The sequence below is a fragment of the Eumetopias jubatus genome, unplaced genomic scaffold, assembly GCF_037043125.1.
Source record: "Eumetopias jubatus isolate StellerSeaLion01/CBP00866 unplaced genomic scaffold, mEumJub1_p1.0 scaffold_10, whole genome shotgun sequence".
Lineage (NCBI taxonomy): Eukaryota > Metazoa > Chordata > Mammalia > Carnivora > Otariidae > Eumetopias > Eumetopias jubatus.
The window spans coordinates 88,501,700-88,525,894 of NW_028274816.1; the positions used below are offsets into that span (position 1 = coordinate 88,501,700).

Below are 24,195 nucleotides of genomic sequence, written 5' to 3' on the forward strand. Positions count from 1 at the left end.
CCGCGGTCGCGCCACTGCGCAGCCGCGAGAGGGCGGTACCACGGCGGCTGCGACATGGGGGGGCGCGGAGCAGACGCCGGAAGTAGCGGTGGTACAGGTCCCACCGAGGGGTACTCACCGCCGGCGGCGTCCACCCGCGCCGCGGCTAGAGCCAAGGCCCGAGGGGGTGGGCGTGGCGGCCGCCGGAACGCAACACCCTCTGTTCCCTCTTCTCGCGGAGCGGCGCCGCGTCGCTCCCCTCCACCGGCTGCCATGAGCGAGCGCCTCCGCCCCAGGTGAGACCACAGGGACCCCCTTCCTTCCCAGCCCCTCGCCGGGGGCTGGAGCCGAAGGGGCGCGCGAAGCGGGGGTCCCAGCAAGCGTGAGCCCTGAGGGTCTCCATCTGGGTGCTTCGCGGCCCGGGGGAGGAGGGAGAGGGATGCGCAAGTACCTGGTTCCTGAGGTGCTGGAGGAGTGACTCGCCGGGGTCCACGTCTCCCCCACCCCAACCCCGTCTTTTTTTCCCCTTCCTCGTCTTTCCCTACTTGGAATGCAGACTGAACGGTCCCAGAAGAGAGACAGTGGCCCTAAAGCTTCCCTGTCCTAAATTTAGGAGGGTGGGGGGATGGGAGGAATGTCTGATCTTTGAGAGGGAGCCCCTAGGACGTCTTTGAGGGGCAGGGGCGGGGAGCTGCCGTCTCCCCAAGGTCAGAAAGAAGGATTGGATTTAACTCTGTAGCAGGGAAGGATGGGGATAGATGGAAGAATTTGTGCCCTCGGACGGTTGTGGACATGGAAGGGCAGATGAGCAAAGTGGCTTGTAGCATTAACAGGCAGGATTCTAAACTGTTTGGATGCGGAGCCGTTTGACTCCGAAGGCGGGAGGTAGGGCTGTATCGCGATGCTCTACTTTTCCACTGAGCCTGGCTTCAGGACCCGGGTCTTCACCTAGGGGTGCTGTGCTTGCTTGACGAGTGCAGAATAGAGTCCGGATCAAGCTGCAGTTTCTTTCTTTCTTTCTTTTCTCCTCATTTCCTCCTGTAAGAAGGTGGGGAGGAGAGAGTTGGGATTGGGTACCCCAAATGAAGAGGAGCAACTTTACTTCAAATTAGAAAAACCCCTCATCGTGGAATTTGAAGTGAAAACCTGTAGATCACCAAGTCCAACACTGTCATTTTTCTGATGAGGAAACAGAGAGCTCAGCCGGTTTACTCGAGTCTTTCCAGGTTCACTGCTCTTTCATTATTTCCCGATAGTCTCACTAAAGCTCAAGTGAATAAAATAGGTTTGCCTTGGTAGATTATGCTGGATTTTTTCTTGTTGTTCCATATTTTCATTGGCTCTGAATGTGATTGACAGTCTTCCCACAAAGATCTTGCTCTGGAGGATGGTCAGTTCAGGGATTAAGATTCTGGAAAGCATCCTGAAGTTATTTGGTCGGATAGTGAAAATCTGGGGTCACCCATACTTTTGCATTGGATTATTGATTTGGGTATATAGTGAGTGGGGGCATAAATCCTGCTTGTATAGAAAATAAGAATGGACTAGATTTGAAATTAGGGGCCCAGTTACCGACTTGCTATTGGAATTAGGAACAAGATCCTTAGGCGTAGTAAGCCAGATCCAACTGCTATTGTTTTCTTTCCCAAACCCAGTTTATACTTCTAATAGTCTCTTGTGATGTCTCATATTTGCAAAAGTCTAAATATTTCCTGCAGAAAGATTCCTTTTATCCATCACTGGATAAGCAAATGTGAATGTGCTTATACTGGTAGCAGATGCCTTTTATCCAGTACGCAAATAACCTCAACACGTTTATACTGGTAACTTCATTGCTATAAAGGAAACGCATGTGATTTGGACAGGGGCTTCTTACCTACTTTTCACCCCATGTTCTGTGGAATATGATGGACCAGCTCTTCCAGCTCCCGCTGTCATCGTATCTCCAGGTCAGCTCAGTTTTCTGGATCTGTTTCCTCAATTTTAAGATGAGAGGTTGGTCTTGGGGCGCCTGGGTGGCTCAGTCGTTAAGCGTCTGCCTTGGGCTCAGGTCATGATCCCGGGGTCCTGGGATCGAGCCCCATATCAGGCTCCCTGCTCTGTGGGAAGCCTGCTTCTCCCTCTCCCACTCTCCCCGCTTGTGTTCCCTCTCTCGCTGTGTCGCTCTCTGTCAAATAAATAAATGAAATCTAAAAAAAAAAAAAGATAAGGGGTTGGTCTGAGATGGTGATTTTTCAGACTGTTTTAAAATATACTGAGGTGGCCATAGAGGGGTAGATGTATGCCAAGGAAACCCCTACTTTAACCAAAACAAGTCCTTTATTTCATATATATATTGAATGATTTTTTTTTTCCTGATAGAAAAAAAGGGCTCTGTTACTATAAGAAAAAAAAAAGTTTGAAAAACACTAGTCTCCATACTCTTAAGATTTCTTCTGTGTTCAGTCTCTAGATGACAGGAAGATTGGAAAGAAATGAAAGGATGAGCAGTGATGTAATCAACCATCCTTAAAAGTAACAGATGCTAAACAACAATTTGTAACTAGATGCCTGGGGAGAACATAATCAATTATATGGTGGCTGCTAAAATTATAACCTGGTCTGTGGCATTAATGGGGAAGGCTATAATCTGACTTTGTGGATACGGTTGAACATGAAGCTATAATCTTGGCAATTACTAACAATACTGTTGAAAGAGGACTATTTCAAGGATAGAATCTACAAAGAGCCTAGAAAAAGGAGAAGAACAGGAGGGCTCATTCTTACTCAGTACCATCCAAAGGAGAGGGCCCCCTACAGGAGCTGATTGGGGTACCTTGAGAAAGCAGCTGATTATGAGGCAGGGATATTTCATGTGACTTTCCCAGAGTTTACTTGAAATCTACAAAACCAGCTCATCCTCTGTTCTCACAACCTTTTTGCCTGACAACCTCCTTGATGTTCATTTTGTCACTGCAGAGATATGCCATGGGTTATAAACGAGGATGTTGGAAAGTTTGGGTCAGGCTCATAAGTGGTTAGAGTGGCTCAGCAGCCCAGAGCACAGTCAGCTGCTGGCATATTGATAAGAGAAGAGTTTGGGGACCAGCATTTGGGGAGTTTCCCTGGGGTGGCTACTGGTCTTCTGTTGGACCTTGCTCTGTAACTGCAGCTCTTTTCCAAAAAAATTCTCTGATCATATAGTGGTGAAAATAATAATTATTTGGTTCAAGTCTGCGGTAATAGCACATCCATTTAAATGAGTATTAAACCTGCTTTTCACCTAGTTTTTAACCTCTACATACTTCACAGTAATGTGCGGTTAAGATCTAATGTCCTGAGAGAAGGGTTAGGGAGCAGAAATGATGATCTTAGAAACAACTGAGTCTTAGAATGAGGTCAGTGGTATAGCCCTTTGCAGGTTGGTTAATGCTTGATCGGAACCACACACTCACAATTTATCATTCCAAGCCTAAACTGGATCTGTTCTCATTAATAAAGTTGCATGTATTCAGTGTACAGGAGTATTGCAGAATACAAGGAATTGAGCTCAGGGTGATAACTTAAATTTTCTCCAGTATCAAGACCTCAACTGAAAACCTTTGGATTATAGACCTGCCCCACTATGCCACACTCCTTGCATAGAAAATATACGACTATAGAAGATACCGGGTGCTCAAATTCAGTACTTTCCCCAAAGCTGTTTTTCCTCTAGCTTTAGAAACCTGAATCTTTAAGAGTTTTCATTATAATAGATTATGCTGCTTTGTATAAATTGGCCTCTTGCCAGTGTGGTCCAGTGGCATTTTCTGTAGCAATGGGAATGTCCTCTGTGCTATCCAGTACAGTTGCCACTAGCTACCTGTGACCTTTGAACACTGAAAATGTAGCTGGTGTGACTAAGGAACTGGATATTAAATGTAAATAACTGCATGTGGCTAGTGGCTACCATATTGGATAGCACAGTTCCGGGCAGTTTGCCTTCAAATGATACCTACCTCCTCTAATTTGTTTCTATTTTCTGTCCTCTAAACGGGGGCTTAGAAGCCCTTCTAGGAGCACTTAATTCTTAATATGTAGTTTTTCCTTAAACCTGAAAATTTTGAGCAGCTTGTGCTGCAAACTCAAAGTAACAATCTGGTGACGTAACATATAATACTAGGTGGTGTAGAGAGAATAATGTAATTAATGTGTCTCAGAGCAGCCTTTCCAGTGATGGTCCGGAAGGGTGATCTAATGCTTTAGAGGGCATTGAGCTTTTGTTGCATTGTGATAATTGGGGGGAAATCAGGGATGAAAGAAAACTGCAGATTAGAGCCCACATGAACCTCTGATGATATCCTTGTGTAGCACCATTTTCATTAGGATTTTGGGGGTACATGGGCAGAGGCAGCCACTCCTGTCTTACATGTTGTCCTATGGAAGGCAATAAGATGAGGTAACCTGAAATTGTGATTTCAGGAAATGCAGAGGGAAGATAACCTTAATTAGGTGGAATTTGGAAGCTTAGTCATTAGCATCACCCTGCACTTACTTATTCCCAGTAGGCATTTAAAGTTGCCAAGCTTCTTTTTAGAAATCAGTTGTACTAATTTAAGCTCGCCCCTACTGCTGCTATTTTATATTTTCACTCTTTGTGCCCAGCGATGGTGTACTTCTAACTTTTTACCTATTGGGATAGCATATGATGAATTCTGTTTTCTCAGGCAAGAGGGCAAATTTGTTGTCATGATTTACAATTTTAAGAGTCTAAAAGATCAATTGTTGGGTTTTTTTTTTCTCCTTGTGATTTAATTTCAGGAAAAGGAGAAGGAATGGCAATGAAGAAGACCATCATCTTCCCCCGCAGACCAAGAGGAGTAGTAGAAACCCTGTCTTTCATGATTCCTGGGACACAGAGGTAGGAAGTGTGTTCAGAATCTCTGCTGTTTTCATTGACTTGAGCTAAATAACCCAGTTTCTTCATGTAATTAAAATTATTCTTCGAATAAATAAAAGTGATCTTACTTGATTGCAGTGGTTTCAACTTCTTTTGAGTCATGGCCCCTTTGAGGAAGCTATGCACCTTCTCCCCAGCAAAGTGGTGTATGTCTGCACATATTAATACATACACACAGCCCAGAATTTGTTAGAAGCTTCATGGACCTTTGAAAACTCATCTTTGAGCTGTCTAGTTGAATTTCAGAAACCAACTGTTTTCTAATAGTTTATGAGCCATTAATTATCCTTAAGCCAAGTATATTTGGTTGCTTTCATTCACATGTCTTTTTTTTTTTTTTTGGTAAATGTTTTATTTATTTATTTATTCATGAGAGTCAGAGAGAGAGAGAGAGAGAGAGAGGCAGAGGGAGAAGCAGGCTCCCCGCCTAGCAGGGAGCCCGATGCGGGACTCGATCCCAGGACCCTGGGATCATGACCCGAGCCGAAGGCAGACGCTTAACCATCTGAGCCACCCAGGCGCCCCATTCACACGTCTTTATGAGGAACTATATAAACATTCAGAATAGGTGATGCGTGTGTACACAAAATCCTGTTTTTAAGCATTACTGCTTTTTTATGTTGTCCTAAAAGAGCTCCTGCAGGTGGCAGGGTGGAGGGGAGCAAGCGGGGAGGGGGAAAGAGCTCCTGAAGTTTTGGTTTCCTGAAAAGAGAGCTTCAGCGTGCATACTGGCGGCAGAGTTTCTGTGTGCACTCCAAGGGCTGCCCTACAGAGGGAAAGGAGGCTAACCTTCAAATGACGTCTGTGTTACTGGAAAATTGTGACCCTTAATGAGTGGTCACCCTGATTGAGAAGCTCCTTGCTGGCAGAGATCTCTAAGCCTGAGCCTTATAACTTAGAGCAGACCTCTGTGTATCACACAACTCTGCGTGTCACAGTTTTTGCACAACCAAAATAATTCGTACTTTAATTAGTTCTTGATAATAGGATTTGACCTACATCCAGTCTTTACCGGAAATCCAAAGTTACTCCTCTCAGGGGGGATGAAATCAGTTAACTCTCACATAGGTCATACACATTCAGGAACAGTTAGTAAGTGCAGATTAGCTCCTTCTGTGTGGACACTTGAGTTTCTGTAACTCCTGTCCCCCTTTTAAAAATCTTCTCTCATGCTTTTTTCCTTTTTCTTATGTTTTAAAAAATGATTAACAAAAAAGCAGTTGAGCTTTTGTTTAATGTGACCATTGGAGGATGAAAGAAAAGCAGAGATTAGAGGCTTCCATGAGCATCCAGTGATAAAACTGTGACAGTCATTGAGTTTCCATTATTTTGGATTATAAGTCTGTTAAAAAGTGTGCAGTGATTACTTTCACCATATCAGTGTTTCCTTACTTGTGTCTCTGTGCAGATCCTGCTAAGTGATGTTTACATTAGTTCAGAGGCTCAGTCGGTCTAACTCTTTGTATTGATCATTTACAATACAAAACACTTATGTTTAGTTTATGTTTCCAGTCGTGATGCCCGAGAACAGGATTATAAATTGTCATTTAAAAAAAAAAATGCAACACTTCTGATCTCTTATTTTCAGTAAGACTCTTAGTAGTTTTGTTTTGTTTTAATCACTTTACCCCCTCTCTAAAACCTGTGCATTGATACCACAGAAGCAAACGATGTATTGTTATTCAACTTCTTGGTTCATGGATCTTGTTCTTCCTTGTTCAAAGAAACAGAGCGGCTAAACCACTCTGTAATCATTACTCTGAAAGATGGACTAGCTTGCCTTTGTTACAATTAACAAGCAGCGCAGGCACTTTTTATTTGTTGTGGTATCAGAACTCACTGGTAGACCCCACGTGGACGGTTAGGACCATCCCCTTCACCCGGCTGACTGACTGGTTCCCAGTGCTCTGAATGTGTAGCCTCTTGTGCTCTGCTTCTCCAGGGATGGAATTAACCAGTAATGAGGCCGAGTCAACCAAGGGAAGGCTAGAGAAGCAAAAAGCAGGGGAAAACCTTTAAAATGGAAAGTTAAGCCCTGAACAATTGAATCCTCACCACTGGAATAGATCATTGTGTTTATAGCACAAAAATACCAAGTCTAGGGGCACTTGGCTGCTTTTTGACAATTGTGTATAAAAAGGAAAATTATAAAATGATTCATTATTAGTGGATTATTTTTGTTAATTTACATAATCAAATGTTAATGAAAATGTTATTTTTTTAATTCTAAGGTAGGGCCAATGAGGTAAGTTTCCTTAAGCCTAGCTCAGTGAAGAGAAACTGTTTCTTGTGTCTTTCCTGAAATACTTAATTTTAGAATTCTTTTTCTTATGACTTGAAGAGCTTTCATTTGGAAGGAGTTTGCTTTAATTCTGAGATAATTAAAGTTGTTTTTATAATTAATTTCCAAAAGTTACATTTTTCTCCTAAATGTAATAATATTGCCAAGTACTGGGAAATAAGATGTAAGGTGTTTGAATTATGCATGCCACACGTAAATCACAATTACCTGTAAAATGGAGATAGTATATACCTCTTTTCCTAGATACTATGAAGGTGGAGAATGTGAACTGACTTGCCCGATTAGTTACGTAAAGAGAAACTTTTAATCTACTTGTGCATTTTCTTCCTGTCATTTTTGTAGGCGGTATTATCTCTGCTTTTCAGATGGGAAAATTGGGGCACAGACAAGTAAAGTGGTTTGCCCAAAGATACTCAACTAATAAGAGGTAGAGTTGGTGAGCCCAGAGCTTGGCTGGTGAGCTCTTTGCTCCTGACCATGGTATGTGCCGTTGCACAGAATACAGGACGGAAGTTCTGAGAGATTTTGCTAAATATATCCAGAGGCAGCTAGGTTCTAGACTTCTCTCAAATCATAGGAACAGAGAAGAACAATTTTCCTCCTCTTATCTTTTAGCTGGAAAATATTTTTCCAAGTAAATGTTATGATACAGTATTAGCTTGAAAGCAATTTTAGATCTGTGAAGAAATTGGGGTCTAAAGGTTTTTTTCAAAACTCTAATTGGTGTTTGAAACAAAGACCTTTAATTTTAACTCCAGTGACTTAGATTCAATGAGTTGTGAGCCTTAGGATGCTATTTTAAAGTTGAGATATAATTTACTGGTATGGGAACAAATTTTTTTATAACACCATGCTAGATGAATGTATAAGTCAGGCTCATTTTTCTCTTCATTGAGCAAAAAGTGAAATCATTTATCAATTTGTGTCTTCCTTTTGGGTCCTGTACAAAGGCAGTGACATTCCCTGATCTTGGACAGTTATTTGGATGGGGAAAAACTAGCTAGATTTAACTTCTTTTAAATTTGTTCTCTTAGGGGTGGCCTTATTGGTTTGAATTTTATCTTAATTTGTAGTAGAGGAATGCTCTTTGCTTTCAGTTTTAATATCTTTATCTGCAAACTCTCCTAGACGTTTCCACATAAATGTGGCTTCTGTTACGAAGGTGCACGCCTTGGAAAAGGTGCTGCTACCTGAGTAAATAGAAGCAGAACATTTTTTAAATGCGAAGATCTCAGTTTGTGGAGCTGTTTTTTAGAGATCTTTAACCTACCAAGACCATTTTAATTTTTCAGATCACCATGAAGTAACAGAGAATGTGGAGAAAAAACAGGAGTGGCTTACTTCGAGCAGGCTCTTCCTTTTTTTTTTTTTCCTGCTAGAAGGGGAAAGTTTTCATGTCATAACCCTAAAATTCCAAGGGTATTCTTAGTGCAATTGCAGAGATCTGACAAAAAAATAACAACCAGGGAACCATGTATCATTACAATTAGGGTTCTCTAAATCCATGTATCTTAACTGATAAGAATTAGCCGAATATCAGGTGATTTTTTTTTTTAATAGTGTGAATTTAGATGACAATGGGAATATTGAGTATAATCTTTTAAAAAGTCTCTTAAGGCTCTTAGTTTTTTGCCCATTCTCTCTTTTTTTTTTAAGATTTTATTTATTTGACAGAGTGAGCAGGGGGAGGGGCAGAGGCAGAGGGAGAAGCAGGCCTGCTGAGTAGGGAGCCTGCTGTGGGGCTCAATCCCAGGACCCTGAGATCATGACCTGAGCCAAAGGCAGACGCTTAACCCACTGAGCCACCCAGGTGCTCCAGTTTTTGCCCATTCTCATCTTTAGTCTGTTGTAGGGTAGTAGGTGCCTCCTAAGAGAACTGTTTTTGGTGAAACTATTAGGGTACGTGTTGTGTTTAAAAACCCTGTAGCAAATAAACTCTGAAATTACCTTCTAAAATGGTCCATTCAAAGTGGAGGAACAGGCCTTTCCAAAATTAGTCTGATTTTTAGCGTATGTTTTAAGAAACTATGCTCATGGTGTAAGTCCTTGAAGTGTTAGTAATACACTGCTTCAGCCCACAGCATGAAAAGCTGCACCAGGTGGTTTCTTATCGACACTGAATGTCAAGTTTGTTAAGAAATGAGTGTATGTACACACATGTTTTTCTACAGGTCAGGATTATTTTTTGGCCTGTTGGTTTTAAACAAAATGAAGTATTCATAGAACATCTAGTTCAGAAGGAATTTAAACCATTGTGCAGTCCTACTTCATCTTGTAAGGGAAACTGAAACGTAGGTTGTCTACTCAGGGACACAGAAGAGTGACCACCTGCATTGTCTTTTCTTGCATAGTTAGAAGAGATTTTCATCAGCCCTCTGAATTCATTCGGAATCTTACGGCCTCACTGATACTAGCGGACTTGGAGCTCTCTCAAATTGTTGGGCACTTTGGAAGCAGAGTTTTCTGTTAGATGCTCTGACAGACTTGGCTAGGGTCATCTCTTGCACTTACTCCAGATTCTGCCGCGGACATAGACGGCACTTCATCGTGACCCCAGGAAGGGCACGTGCAGTTGGGGAGCTGGAATTCTTGGGTCTTTTGAGGCTCGCATAAACATAAAAGCACCAGTGAACGGGGGGCTGGAGGCAGTGGGAAGCTGGGGTTTGAGAGAAAATCAGGTAACTGCTAGTCTGCTTTTCTAATTAAGAAGAGAAAGCATCCAACTCTGGGTAATAAATAGACACATATACTCTGGCTCTCCTTTTATGAAGCAGAGACTCCGTAATTAATCTTCCTGCCTGGAGAGCTTTCTAAAGATTATTAGCAGGAATTGTCTTTAGAGTTGTTTTGTTTCAACCATGGGTATACACAGGTCCTCTCTTAAACTGACTTTACCCCCTGGGAAAATGGAACTGGGTATAGGCCCAGCCGAGGGGCCCAGAGTTCCTGACTTCCTGCTGTATAATTTGAGCCCTGGGGACTGAGAACATGAGCTCCTTAATGTCCCTGTCCTCTGCGTCAGGATTTATATATACACGTGCTCTTCCTTTCTGCTGGGGGAAGTGTCCCTCCGCCTTCGTCTACTCTCCCTCCTTGTCGAGGCCCCTGAAAGCCTCCCAAGTATGCCTCCCTTCTCTTACAGTCTCTCCAGCGTTGTGTCCCCCAGACACGAGCCCACGGAGGGCCTGTCCCTTCCTCGTGGGTCTCTGCGCCACCCAGCCCATCTGCAGGCTTTCCCCCCTTTCCCAGCAGCTGGCCCGTCCCTTCAGCCCGGCTGGCTGGTGTCCCACCTGCCTTCCCTCCTTCCCTCTCTGGATCCCGGTTTCCTTCCCAACGCCCCTGAACCTTTGCTCAAGGCTCACCAGTGCTGTCTCCGTTTAGCAGATGCGCACTGAGCACCTAGTACTTGCCAGCTCAGTTGTCTCCTTCATTTTCTCTCTTCCGTCTCCCCTTGGGCTGTGACACATCCCCTTGGATTCACACTGCTGTGGTCCTCCCGTGGGCCTGCTTTCCTGCCTGATGCGCAGACCCCTCACTCCTGTGTGATCCGAGCAGGCCTTAGGTGCAGACTTCAGAGCACTTGATCATTGAGCCATAACCTCTCCTGGATATTTTGTCAGACTGACTGTGCCTGGAGTGGCCCACCGCACCACACGATCAGCTTTACATCCCCAAACACTCCTTCCTTCTGATTTTGCTCCTACCGTGCTCCCAGTTTGTCACATCCCGCTTACTAAAACTCTTCCTCAATCTTCTAGGCCCAGTTCAAATACTTTTCATTTTACGGCGGCTCTCCTAGTTCTCTCAGCCCGTTGCTAGATTCCCGTCACCACGGTGGCAGTGGTGGGCTGATCGGTCTCCATGTCTGGGTTGCCACCATATTCTTGGTTAAGCCCAACACATTCTTGTTGACTGATTAAGTCGCCCTAGTGAAAATGCCATCTCGTACACAGCGGGCATATGAACGTTTGTGTGGACAGTGGTTGGCCATCAGAACAGGCTGTGCACACTCAAGCCAGGTTTTCCAGAGCCGCATGGGACCCTGGCAGGTGCGCTTTTTAAAAGAGCCCACAGGTGATTCCTGAATAGACCGACTCGTGATAGTTCTCTCCTCTGTCCTGCCCCGGCGTCCGCTCTTCCAGAGACACACTAGAAGATTTCGTGAGTGATTAAGCTAACCTAGAGTCCTTGCTTTGCATGCAGATCTTCTCCACAGGGACGTGAGTTGCCTTGATGTATTTAGAGAGATCCCTGTTGGTTGGAATTGGCATAAATGTAACTTTATTGTGCTCGTACACATGGATATGCAAGGGGTTTTTATTTCACAGAGTGTGACCTTACTCTCTTTTGATTTGTAATATAAATCTGTCTTGAAAATACCTGGGTCAGATGTCAGCATGAAGCCTAAACTGAAAATCCAGAGGAAAGAGAAGGAGCTTTGTAACTGCCCGCTGGGACATGACACAGTGTCTCTCTCTCTGAGGTGCAGGGGAGCGGGACGGGGTTCCTGTTTGAGGACTCTTTAGTGGTCCCAAAGTCTGATAAAAGTATTCTTGAGAACAGTGCTAGTAACAAGGTAAACGCTTCTGTCCTCGTTTAGCAGTTGTACTTTTTAGAACCGTGTACTATAAAGGAGTGCCCCCTCCCAAGCAACTTGATACTAAAAAGCTCCATTAAGTGGGGAAAATACAATTTCTCTTTTCATCTTGTTTTTTTTTGTTTTATAACAAAATGACTGACTTCTGTGCAGATCTTAAAACATTGACAGAGACTTACTTTTTAGGGTTAGGAGGAAATAATGGCCTTACCCTTGTCCCATAAAGTAGACCTCACTGGCAGTATTCAGACCAACAACACTAACTTCCCAACTTTTTGACCCTGTCCCAAAGGAATGTTTTATTTTGTGACCCAGCAACACCAAATACATTCATGAGCAATAAAACAAGTTTCACAGAACGGTTACCCTTTTCATGTTCTGCTCTGTTTTCTTTTTCTATGCTGGCTGCTAATGGGTTTCCCCTCAGTTTCAAAACCCCTGGTTCATCCCTAGAGAGTGAGATACTCTTGAAAGCCTCCCTGGTAGTGAGAAGACTGGTCACAAGTGGCAGAAAATAGGAACCAAAGCATCTTTGAAAGAGATGTTTTGCTTTTACCTTTGATGGCAGTAGTACTACATAGGTAGTTTTGTAAATGTTAAAATAACACGTAAGGGGCATTTACTGATTCCCAGGTTCTAGATAGGCTCTCTTTTATTAGTTTAAAAGTAGCATTGGCCCGCTCAATGCAAGTCAATACAACTGAAGCAGTTTTAGAGGTTCTTAAAGGAGGCTTCTTCTTCTGCAAATCTTACTGACAGTATCAGTATAGTTTTTAAGTCTCCGTCTTGAAGTTAGAAAATACCTGAAGGTCTGTTTTGTAGCCACATTCTTTTAGTTCTCTCACTTGTGATTGATTTTCTTTCCACAGAAATCTTTTGTAGAAGCTGTATATACAAAAATATTATAAAAAAATGGTCCAAATTCTGAATATTCTGGCATATATATACATATATCTTTCCAGACTGTTGTTGGTGTGCACATATGTCTATACTAAAGAAAAACATTTAGCTTTGCACGGTGACAGTATCGTAGCCAATGAGGTTTATCCGTGGTTTGATTATTGCTAATTGAAAACATTTAAAAAAACAGTTGGCATACTGTACATATGGTTTTGCAACCTGTAAAAAAACGTTGACGACTTCTTTCGTGGTATATATATATATACATCTCTATCATTATTGTTAATAGCTGAGTAGAATTTCAGTGTCAGTTATAATTCACGGAGTATACTTTATATGCATATGTTATAACCAGTTCCCCTATTGCTAGACATGTAGGTGGATCTCACTTTTTCACTATTATAAACAAGGCCACACTAAACATTTGCATACCTGTCTTTATAAAGTTGGTATAAACCATGTTTTTACATGAAGTTTTTAAAATTAGGACTAGAAATCACGTCTTTTCACGGTTTGTACAGAAATCTTTTCTAACCTTTTTTTTTTTAAAGGAACTTTTACCTTTTGTCAGAATAATGTCATCTTTGTTATTATAGTGTGAAATAAATAAAATTTGAGATGGAAACTTGACTTACTAGAAACTGATTCTAGTTCTTGCCTTAATTTTCAGACAGTACCTGTAACGAAAAACAGTAAAGAAAACAGACTAAGAGGAAACAAAGTGTTCTGCGCGGTGGGTTTCTTATCTAGTGTAGTAGCTGACTCGTTAACTACTCATGACCTTATTAGGTGCGGGAGCACCGCACATCTGGGCTGTTCCCCTCTAGGTTAGGAGAAGCTTTTATGGAAAACAATTTTTGGTTTTGAATTTATTTGATTTCTTAAGTCTTTAAGTACTTTTTAAATTTTTTTTTAAGATTTTATTTATTCATGAGAGACAGAGAGAGAAGCAGAGGGAGAAGCAGGCTCCCCGCCGAGCAGGGAGCCCGATGCGGGACTCGATCCCAGGACCCCAGGATCATGACCTGAGCCGAAGGCAGATGCTTAACCATCTGAGCCACCCAGGCGCCCTTTAAGTACTTTTTAAAAAAAATTTTTTATTTATTTGAGAGAGCACCAGCAGGGGGAGGGGGAGGGAGAGGCCACTGGAGAGGGAGAAGCAGGCTCCCCGCTGAGCAGGGAGCCCCACGCAGGGCTCAGTCCCAGGACCCTGGGATCATGACCTGAGCTGAAGGCATATGCTTCACCGACTGAGCCACCCAGGTGCCCTGGTCTTTAAATTTAATTGCTGCTGCTGCTAACCCTGCCGTCTGACTCCAGCCCATTATAATGCTTTTCATGTTTGTGTTTTTTTTTTGTAGAAAGACAGGTTGTCTTTTACTATTTGTGGGCATTGGGCTATGTAACCTGTTAAGTAGCTCCAGATGACCTATGGACCATGATGATCCTTCAAGTCAGTATTACTAAGAATGGATTATCGGGGCGCCTGGGTGGCTCAGTCGTTAAGTGTCTGCCTTTGGCTCAGGTCGTGATACCAGGGTCCTGGGATCGAGCCCCGCATCGGGCTCCCTGCTCCGCGGGGAGACTGCCTCTCCCTCTCCCACTCCCCCTTGCTCATGTTCCCTCTTTCGCTGTGTCTCTGTCAAATAAATTAATAAAATCTTTAAAAAAAAAAAAAGAATGGATTAACTTTTATGGACATTGCCTTCTTTGCTGTTTCAGATGTTTCTGTACACATTGTTAGGGGCAACTTTTACTCAAAAATGAATAAACTAGTATTTTAAAAAATCACTTTTAAAGTATCTATCTTAGGAAACATTATTTATATGTTTATTTTTATAGTAAAATACATAATAACCACATTGTAAGAATATTATAGTAAAAGGTAGGAAAAAAAAGCAACTTAATCCCTCCATTTTAACATAACTACTACGGCCAGATTTTTTTCCAGTCTTTTTTTTTACGTGTAGATTTTACATAGTTGTATGCGGACTTTGAAACAAATGTCGTTGTGTAAGGGAGCATGAATTAGATCAAGTTAAGAAAAGTATACACCAGATCGTTAATTACTAGAATTCTAACTTTCTCATGCATTGATTCTTTCCAGTCGGTATTGGGTTGAGCTGTGAATGGAGGAAGGGTACTGCTCGTCATTTATTTGAAATGCAATACTTAAATTGTAAAATACCGTAATTCTGAAATGGATTCTTACTATTGCCTTCCCTTTTGAGAACCCTTGTTCTTAGGGATCTCTGAGTAGCTTCTTCAAGACAACTAAGACACCAAATCATATTTGTTACATTAAAAAAAAATTAGGCACACTTGTGCACACATGCACACACATAGATCAGACTGCAAAATTGCTAACGTAACTTGATAAGAAGTATGTTGTACTCTCGCAAGATACATGTTCTGCATTCAGAGAATACGATTTTGTGTCCGTGAGGTGAGAAATTGCCACAGATTTTTTAAAACTTGTGGCCAGAAGCCATTTTGTGTGTTAATGACACTTACACCCTGTACCGGTGATTGATACTTTCCCTCGGAGGCTGAGAACTTCCTCCTGTGATTATTCGGAAGTTACTGGAATGAACAATGAAAGCAGGTAGAGAAGATGTGTAAAGGAATTAGGATGTAGTTGAAGGGCTTTGCGGTCAGACGGCCTGAACCTGGACCCTGCCGCTCCTTGGGGAGGTGCTGGGGATCAGAATCCCGCTCAACCTCCCGTGGCAGTCATGAGCATAGAATGAAATGTCTCAGGTGAACGTACTTTGTAAAGTTGCAAAGCCCACTCACTGGACGTTCTGATGCCGGTCCTCCTCAAGCCAAATGGGAAGAACGCTCTTACGTGGGGCCTTGTAAATGAAACCACAGTGAAGTTCTTAAGAAAGCAAACTGCCTAATCGCGACCCTGTTTCTTTTCCCTTCCAGTCTTCAAGCAGCGACAGTGGTGGGAGCAGCGGCGGCAGCAGCATCAACAGCCCGGACCGGGCGAGCGGGCCGGAGAGCAGCTTGAACCACGCGGCGGCCGGTTCCGGCCCTAACACCCCTCAGCCTGTTCCCGAGCAGTCTGCACTGTGCCAGGGCCCGTACTTCCACATCAACCAGACCCTGAAGGAGGCCCACTTCCATAGCCTACAGCACCGAGGACGGCCTCCGACATGATGTGCCGCCAGTTTCTTGCCTTCTGTGAAGGGACAGCGCTGTGCAGATTTGATATTTCAACTTACGATGTTTTAAAAAATTGCACAAAAATATGCCTGTTGGCTTTTCAGTCTATATTTGAAATAACGGGTTGACAGGCAGTTGTTTACTTGTGGTTTTGCTGCACTATTGCAATTTCAAAGGGGCTTTGAAGCAATTTTTTATAGGATTCTTTTGAGGGTGGGTATCAAATCCATGTCGAGGTAATGGTATGAGGAAATCTCATCTGCGTGTTGAATCCATAGTTTGTCCAGTTCAGATTGATTTCCAAATCTGTCCATTAGAAATTCTACTTTATGTAAAAAGGCCTTTTAAAAATGTGGGATCTTCAATTTTTTAAATTCAATAAACTAGTAAAGAATATCTAGTTTCCATGAAAAAACCTAAGTTGTTTTCCAAAATATAGAAAGCTTGATTCAGTCTTGCACTGAAATTAATTGCCATACTACCTCTTAGTATGTAGATGTCCTGTTGAAAGTACTCTCTCCTCTGTGACAGGAGAACAATCAGATCCAAGTTAGACTGTGTCAGTGAAGCAGCCTTGCTAATTGTCTTCTCTCTTTGTTATATATTTGTATTTCCAGAGAGAATGTCTTTCACACTTGTATACCCAGCTCACTTCTGCTACCGTTACTCCTCCAAAGCCTCCATCTCAGACTTAGTAGGAAACACGGCACAGTTCTGACAGTCGAGAAGTACGTAATGACCTTTGTCTCACTCATAGACTTGTTCTATCAGCAGCTTCTGTGATCTCGCCGGGAATCCGCCTTGGGGTTCAAGAATTAAGGCGCTGAGGAATGCTGACCGAGTATAAGCTATCTGAACTGCTGTCTAAAGTCCCAAGTATTGTGAAACCGCTGGACAAGGATTCACTGTATGCTTAAAGGAACCCCTAACAGTAACTGGGGGGCCACATTCCACCGCTGAAACTGGAAAGACTGGTGGCTTAGAAACAAACAAGCAGAGGCACCGTTAGCAGAAATGATGTAGTATTTATTTAGAGAGAGACGGATATGTTCCCGTGTTATTTAGTCATACTAGAGAGCCAACCTAGCTTGAATAATGAAGGCGTGGACGCGTCTTCTTCCTCACTGACCAGCTGTCGGAACAAGGAGCCAGGCTGCGTTGGGTCACCTGCTCGGGAGAGTGCCGGGGGGACAACCTGCCATGCATGTAGAGGAAAGTGCCTTAGAGTCTACCCAGACCCTCCTGCCTGCTCACACCCGCCACGGCACGCGGAGTCCGCACGGCACACACAAGCAGATCTCAGAAGCACAGAGAGCCCTAGTCAGGGGACTCTGCCCTTTGTCAACACTGGCAAAAGACATAGGGGACAAGATGAGATCTTCTTATGGGACAGAACTAACATTTGAGGATGAGGACTATCCTAGGAAAAGGGTAAACAGGGGTACCTCCTTTCCGCCGTCTGAGCCTCTCCTACGGACAGAACTTACAGGTCAGTTACTTGAAGTAGAGATTCAGAGTCCCAGCCTGCGGAGGGAACAGCCTGTGCAGGAGCCTGTGCTTTTCACTACCGCCTCCCACGGTGTACAACCAGAGGTTTAAGAATTTTGGTCTTACTGGGTTTGATGGCAGGGAAGGTGGAAAGGACGCATTGCTAATATTTTGTCCACCAAGAAAGCAAACAACTAAGTGCTGTAAGGAGACAAGCTGTTGGGGCTCAAGCACACGCGTACACAACACAACTCAGAAATACCCAGGAGGACTCCTGCGGGCTTAATGGATGGCAGTCGACTGAAATAAAACGTGTATTAACAAGAAAACGTCAAACTTGAGGAAGCAAATTCCCTTTTATTTCCCACCCACCTGCAAGAAATGGAAGATGAAACCACCACCAGAACAAAAGTTTTTTTGTCCAAACCAGTACAATCGTCGTGCTGGGTTAAGTGGTTACCTCTTGCACCCTACGAACAACAAGAAACAGTCTCCGTCCTGCCCTGCTTGTTTTCTACAGCCTTGGCAGCCTGAGATGACGTTTCTATTATGAGGCTACTTGATAGTGTAAATGGGCATCTTTTAAAACTCCTCTCAGCTCAAGCTAGTGAAACCTTGTACTTCTATATTGCGCCGCCATTAAAAGCAGCATTAGTGCATTTTGTCATTTCGTTCTTTATCGATTATTTAAAGGGGAGCTAATTGGGTGGTTTGCTGGGAGATGGGGACCGGACCCATCCGGTGCGCCCCCTGCTCTCTGCACTGACCTGGGCCTTGGTTTCGACGCTTCCGCTGGTTGATTTGGCCTTTCGGGTAGTTGTCATGCTCAGGGGAAGAAGTCCAAACCTCCAAGACCAGATGAAGAGTGTTAGTGGCATGAACAGGAAGCTCCGGGGCCCAGCAAAAGCATCTTAGAATCCTTACCTGATCTGACTCGACGCTAGGGGCAGTATGTTATGGGGTTCTTGGGAGTTGAATGTGCAGCTCCTGGGGGTGAAATGATTCTCTGTTCCAGTGACCAATCCAAATAGAACCTGGCAGACAGGACAGAGGGCACAGTGACCGGCTGGGTTTGCCCCTGTCCGGTTAAAAGAGAAAATCCCTTTTCTTGTTTCTCACCATCCTTTGGGGGAATGTTCCTTGCAGCATGTTTATGCTTCAGAATTACCTTTTTCACTGCCCACAGGTCAGAATCTCAGAGTCACAGCACTCTTTTGTTTTATTCCTCTTTCTGAGGCCTTGATAAAACCTTAATCCCTTAATCACCCTTATCTACAACTAGAGGGGTGTGATCACGGTTGCCTCCAGAGTGAGATTTTATCTAATCCTCTTTCGGCCCTCACAACTAAACTGAGCTATTTGCATCCCAGCTCCCTCCCAACTGCCTCCTAGAGTATTAAGTGCTGGAGTGGGTTTACCTTGTCATTTGAGCCTGTGGCCCTGCGTTCACCCTGAGCACATTTCTCACATGACTTACAGAAGTTCGTTGCACCAGGCGATTAAGGTTGCTGTTGAGGTGTGGTGTGAAAACATCCAGGTCAAATGGGTCAATGAGTGCTTCCAGATAGTCAGCCACTTTCTCAATTCTGAAAAAGAATTATGGGTTATTCTCCACATTTTTTTAGGTCAAAAACCAACCTTACGGCATTTCAGTGCTAAAGAAACCCCGTATTTGGATTTATTCTTACTTGCTGGCTTGGTACCACCTGTCCCTGCCCATGGTGCTTAAGTAATCCTCAAGAGTTTTAACCAGCTAAGATTTCTGAATGAAGTCCTTTCCTTCCTCATGTTGTCAGGGACAGCGCCAGAGGCTCAAATTATACCCAAGATAGGTGGACTCAGAAGAGAGCGGAATGAGAGTCCACCTACCACGCTTGACCATGGCATTTATCCAGCAGGTGGCCATTACTGATCTAGCTGGTAATGTGAGGACTTCCTGGTTAAAGCTAACAGCTAATGCACAACGAGAGGCTATCTCTTAGTGGCTTTCTGGAAAGGGGCTGTGTGCCCTCAGCAGAGGCAGCACTGGGAGAGCCCGCTGGGGTGAGCATACCTAGAGTCCTGTTTGCTGCGGCCACTTTTCACCTCCTCACCCCGGGCTGTCAGAACAATGTTGAGATAACGCAGATCATAAAGCAGCTGCAGGGCCCGATTCTGGGTCATCGGGAAGGCACCTTCTTTCTGTAAACGAATGTCCCATCCCCACCCGTGAAGGGAGAGGATTTGTTAAACAGCTTACCCGTTTGGTTGAGGTACAGCTTGTTGCTTCAGAAGCAGCACCCTGTATACTCAACAAGGACTGTTTGATGTCACAACACCGGGTTATATTCAAAACTTGGTCTTAAACCAAACTAAAAACCTTCAAACAAAGGCCTCGGGTGCTGCAGACTGCCCTTTTAGAAGAAAAAAAGCTCCTCGCGTGGAGGAGAGTCATTTTGAGGAAGCTCAGGAGACTTCCCTGAATTCTTTCCCAAATCAGGAGGTGGTCCTGTCTTAAATATGTCACTGATGAAACGGGAACACCCACCAAGGGCAGAACACTTCGGGGAAGGGGCGAGGGAGGTGGGAGGCTGGGAGACAGGAGCTCCCTCAGCCTGTGTGTGCCACATGCCGCCCTGGGCATGGTCACCCCCCACTCCTCCCAAGCAGTTCTCCAAGGGACCACACCTGACCCTGGAGAAACAGAGAACTTCGTGATTTGCCCAAAGCCATAGCACGCACGTGGCAGTGCTGGGGTCGGACACCCGGCCTTTTTCCCTTCTGCCGAACTGCCCTTTAGTGCAGACCTGCTTGATCCTCGAGAGGAGGCATGATGAACTCGCAGAGCGCGAAGCCACTACCAATTAGCCGGCACTGAGGGTAGACACTTGGAATACTTGATGGGTACTGCCCAAACCCGAGAAAAAAAACCTCAGGTTTGTATTTCCGTTTTTAGTGGGAAAGAATTCAAACACCTACCTTCACCTGTTTTTCTTCTGCTAGTTTCTCATAGGCAGCCACCACTTGGACCATACAGCTTTTCAGCATCTCCTGCAGTGTCACTTTTGGCAAAGCGTGGCCTCCAACCCGATTAATTTCCTGGCAGAGGCTAAACAGGAAGGACTGGACATACCAGGATGGCTAAGAGAACAAAGGATTGTTGAGTCAGCGACTTGTGCCAACGGAGGGAGACGTGGTAGAAGTGGGTCCACATATCCTCACTAGGCTCATGAGCCAGGACCTGGACCTCCCCAGGCAGCCCCTTCCAGCAGGGCAGTTAATAGATAAAAGTGACCATCACTGTCACCGGTTTGGTGGCTGGGGGCTGACCTGGAAGGTGGCACTATGCGTTATGCTGTTTTCACTTTGGGGTGAGCAGCTCTCCAATGAGCAGAGCCCAGGCTGCACAGGAAACAATCATTAGATGACTTCTCGAACATTCTGCTACCTACTTGGCCCTATGTCTACTCTACCCCCGTGGTAGAAAGTTATCAATACCAGTTTGGCTCTTCTTCGGAAGCTGTATGTCGGCTGATTCTCCTCTCTGCAGAGTGGGCTGTTTGGCCCAGTCCAGCCCACAGGCACTCTCCTGGGGGCACCTGCTCACCTGTATAGGGAGTCGGATTGTGGACGTGACGCTGCTGCCAGACTCTGCTTCCTCTTGGATTTCTAGCTCATCCCAGCTGGTGGCTGTGGCCAGCACTGAGCCGGCGTCGTCTAAAAGTAATGACTGGGTGAATCCATGAGCCAAAACCTGGTAATAAAAACCAAATACCCAACAGGCCACTTAGCTCCTTTAGAGAGTGTTTCAAACCACTTGAGTAATCTTGAGCCCAGCTTCTGCTGTGTTGGTCACGTGCGGGGTGGCGAGTGGAAATGTCACTTTTCTCGGGCTAATTACCCATGTCAGCCATGGGAATTTTGTTGTAACTACCTTACAAACGTCCAGGGCCACCTCTTAAGACACCAGGGGAGACCATAGGGAATAAGACATTCAGGTGGAAGAGTAGGAAATCCAGACCCTTGTCCAAGGAGGTCTTTCATTCTTATCAGATGGAAAGACAAAAACCCAGAGTTTGTGTCTATAAAATCTAGGCTAAACATTTGAATGGAAAAATTTTTACATTTGTGCTATCACAGAGAAGTGAAAGTAACTGCATGAAACAAGAACTGTTTATTCCCTTGCTCTGAAAAGACCTCCCTGAGCATGTGATGTAATGAGCACTGGGTAGTCTATGACTGATGAATCACAGACCTGTACCTCCGAAACCAATGATACATTATATGTTAATTAATTGAACTAAAGAAAACAAATGCAAAAAAATTAATAGACGTAGACCAGAAAGTCAAGATATGCCTTGTTAAAACTGACATTCTTGCTAGTTTGATGCTTACAAGTACATAAGAGAGATATAAAATAAAATAAGTTTTATTAAATTTTTCTTGGGAAAAGAAAAAAAAAAAAAAAAAAGACAAGACCTCCCTGAGGTTGGCCAGCCTGGAACATGATGGAAGGGAGCCAGGATGGGGTTGCATGGTGAGCACGGGCAGACTGTGTGCATGTCACTCACCTTCACAACTGCTGAGCTCCAGACACGGTAGCCCATCACGCTCTGCTGGAGGAGGAGTTCCTTAACTTCCTGCCATTTCCCCTGCATAGGAATTATTTCCCGCGTTTTCCCCTTTCCCTGTTTTTTCAGAGCCCTGGGATCCCTTGCTGGTCTCTCGGAGCTTCCTGACTTTCCCAAGATGCACTGCTTCAGGTGGGGACACAGTTCTCCCAGAGATTGGCAGAGTCTGGCCATGAAAAGGACTGAATGCAACTTGACACCACTGAGGACATCCTGCTGCCCCTGCACAACCTGTTCGATGCGCTGCAGCTCTGCCCGGATGTGGTCTGTGATGTGCTTGATGCACGCCACCGAGTGAGTCTGTAGCGTCTCCCGCACAGTCCCGGCATCTGCATACCTGTCAAAGGCACGGCTCTGGGCTGGCATGGGGGAGACGTCCTTGGGCAGGGACGCGTCAGCAGAGGGAAGGTAAGCCAGGAGGTCATCCAGCTTCACCTTCAGTTTAGAATCTAGGGCAGAGCAGAAGTTCTGGACACAAGGGCTAACGGCCTGTGCTTTCATGGAGAGCCCACTGCCAGCAAAGTGCCCCCGGTGCGCCACGCTGACCCAGGCGGCGTCGGGAGGCAGGTCTTGGGGGCTCTCGGACCAGAGGAAGAGAGACATGTTGTGCTCAAAGTGGAGGTGCTTATTTGAAGTGGAGTTGCTGGTGTTGCCCTCAAGCTCCTGCAGGGCTGAAATGAGCAGTTCCTTGGAGCTGGTGGAGATGGAGTCAAAGCCTTCTTTTGTCAGAGTCTGAAAGGAAGCAGGGGAGAGTTCCAGTCAAGACTCCTGTCAGGAAATCTGAAATCAACAACCCCAAGTGGCAGTCCATCCTGGCACTCTGCGTGTTCTCCAGCATGCTCAGGAGGATGACATGGTGTTGGCAGAGAACAGAGTCGTCACGGATGGCCACGGACATGTTCCCAACCACGTAACAGAGGCCTGGTCTCTTTCTGCACCAGAGTCTGGATCTCTGCTTATGTCTAGGGCTCATTCTCCAGAAGAGCCATCCCTGAGTCAGTCAGGAGAGAAAGAGTACACTCAGGAGTGACAGAAGTCCCCCCAGACAGTCAAAAGATCATGCTAGGATTGGCCAGAAAACAACTGGACCATGTAATCTCCTCACCTGTAATCGGTCAAAGAACAGCTGCTGCATCAGATCCTCCCAGAACAAGAGCGGCTTCTCCAGAAGCCGCTGACATATCACATCCCAGCTGTGATTGGTGGATTCATTGGTAAGTAATTCCCACATGGCATCGCGGATCCCTGCGAGACCTTTCATGCTCTTCACGTACATAAGCAGGTTGGTGATCCCATTTTTAATGTCTTCATTACACCTGCAACAAAACCATTTCTCTTGGGCCTTATTAGATTCATGGTTTTCACACCTTTATTAAGAAAAACAGGGCGCCTGGATGGCTCAGCTGGTTAAGCGTCTGCCTTTGGCTCAGGTCATGATCCCAGGGTCCTGTGATCCAGTCCTGCATCAGGCTCCCTGCTCAGCGGGGAGCCTGCTTCTCCCTCTGCCTCTCTCTCTCTCCCTGTCTCTTATGAATAAATAAATAAAATCTTAAAAAGAAAAGAAAGAAAAACAGCAGCACTCCATTTGAAAACCTCTTACCTGGGTCCCAATATAAATATTTATATCTCTCGGAGTTTTTATAAATATGTATAAACAGCATTTCCGGCTACATGGGGGGATGGGGCCTACCCTTGCCTCCCTGAGGTATCTATCTGGAAGGAAGGCTAGAGCCCCCTAGAATGGCTTCAAAACCACTGCATTACATAAAAGCTTAGGAGTGGCAGAACTCTTACATAGAATTTTAAATCCTGTAAGGTAATATTTTGAAAGGCGAATTCCCTCTTGGTTCTCCCACAGTGGGGGCTAACCTGCCACGAAAGCAGTGACCAGTGGCTGAGCAAGTGCCTGGCATGACCCAGTGGGCAGCAGGCAGAGCATCATCCAGAAGATCAGGCTTCTCCCTCCTTCCTCAGTGGCCCTCACTGGCCCTCGTGTGGCTACACAGGCGGTCCCTCCCCGCCTCAGGAAAGTTCTGGCTACTTACATGTGGATCCATTTCTGCAGCGTGTCTTTCAGGTACTCCTGGCTGATGGGCTGCGCCAGGGTTCGGAGAGCTGGCTGGAACCGGATGATGGATGCCGGCAGGTGTTTGAACCAGCTGCAGAGCTTCATCTCCTCTTGCAGAACGCCGGCACCCTTTCCTAAGAGAAGGCCAAGTGACAAGTAATC

General features: G+C 44.9%; 2 protein-coding genes and 1 pseudogene across 6 annotated transcripts in view; 2 read left to right on the plus strand and 1 right to left on the minus strand.

Moving 5' to 3' along the window:
• Window positions 1–18,014, plus strand: VCF1 (VCP nuclear cofactor family member 1). 3 transcript variants are annotated; one of them, XM_028112921.2, is made up of 4 exons: window positions 6–275; window positions 4,759–4,858; window positions 13,367–13,429; window positions 15,628–18,014. In XM_028112921.2, exons 1-4 carry the CDS (start codon window positions 55–57, stop codon window positions 15,859–15,861), a joined length of 618 nt encoding a protein of 205 aa, XP_027968722.1. In that variant the 5' UTR covers window positions 6–54; the 3' UTR covers window positions 15,862–18,014. The 3 variants fall into 3 exon arrangements, with proteins under 3 accessions (XP_027968723.1, XP_027968722.1, XP_027968721.1); XM_028112920.2 differs by lacking the exon at window positions 13,367–13,429 and having other exon boundaries at window positions 7–275; XM_028112922.2 differs by lacking the exons at window positions 4,759–4,858; window positions 13,367–13,429 and having other exon boundaries at window positions 1–275; window positions 15,628–15,804.
• The window catches only part of COG1 (component of oligomeric golgi complex 1), a 17,364-nt gene continuing 5,584 nt past the window's right edge, over window positions 12,416–24,195 (minus strand). The window contains exons 5-15 of one of the 3 annotated variants that reach the window (XM_028112913.2): window positions 24,011–24,167; window positions 23,071–23,281; window positions 21,906–22,697; window positions 20,942–21,088; window positions 20,314–20,475; window positions 19,409–19,536; window positions 18,833–18,941; window positions 18,280–18,389; window positions 18,123–18,201; window positions 13,332–13,373; window positions 12,416–12,681 (exon numbers count right to left, since the gene is read on the minus strand). In XM_028112913.2, the coding sequence (XP_027968714.1) occupies window positions 13,356–13,373; window positions 18,123–18,201; window positions 18,280–18,389; window positions 18,833–18,941; window positions 19,409–19,536; window positions 20,314–20,475; window positions 20,942–21,088; window positions 21,906–22,697; window positions 23,071–23,281; window positions 24,011–24,167 (1,913 nt within the window). In that variant the 3' untranslated portion in view covers window positions 12,416–12,681; window positions 13,332–13,355. Of the gene's footprint in view, window positions 12,682–13,331; window positions 13,374–16,872; window positions 17,826–18,122; window positions 18,202–18,279; window positions 18,390–18,832; window positions 18,942–19,408; window positions 19,537–20,313; window positions 20,476–20,941; window positions 21,089–21,905; window positions 22,698–23,070; window positions 23,282–24,010; window positions 24,168–24,195 lie in introns of those variants that run through there. The other 2 variants (XM_028112912.1, XM_028112911.1) reach the window with 2 other exon arrangements.
• LOC114216348 (U4 spliceosomal RNA) lies at window positions 12,804–12,934 on the plus strand (annotated as a pseudogene).

Bases quoted from the DNA above. Each gene is read 5' to 3' on its own strand.
- VCF1 (XM_028112921.2), top strand. From the start codon at position 55: ATGGGGGGGCGCGGAGCAGACGCCGGAAGTAGCGGTGGTACAGGTCCC. The intron at 276-4,758 runs GTGAGACCACAG...ATTTAATTTCAG, and splicing joins AGCGAGCGCCTCCGCCCCAG to GAAAAGGAGAAGGAATGGCA. The intron at 13,430-15,627 runs GTGGGTTTCTTA...TTTCCCTTCCAG, and splicing joins GAAACAAAGTGTTCTGCGCG to TCTTCAAGCAGCGACAGTGG.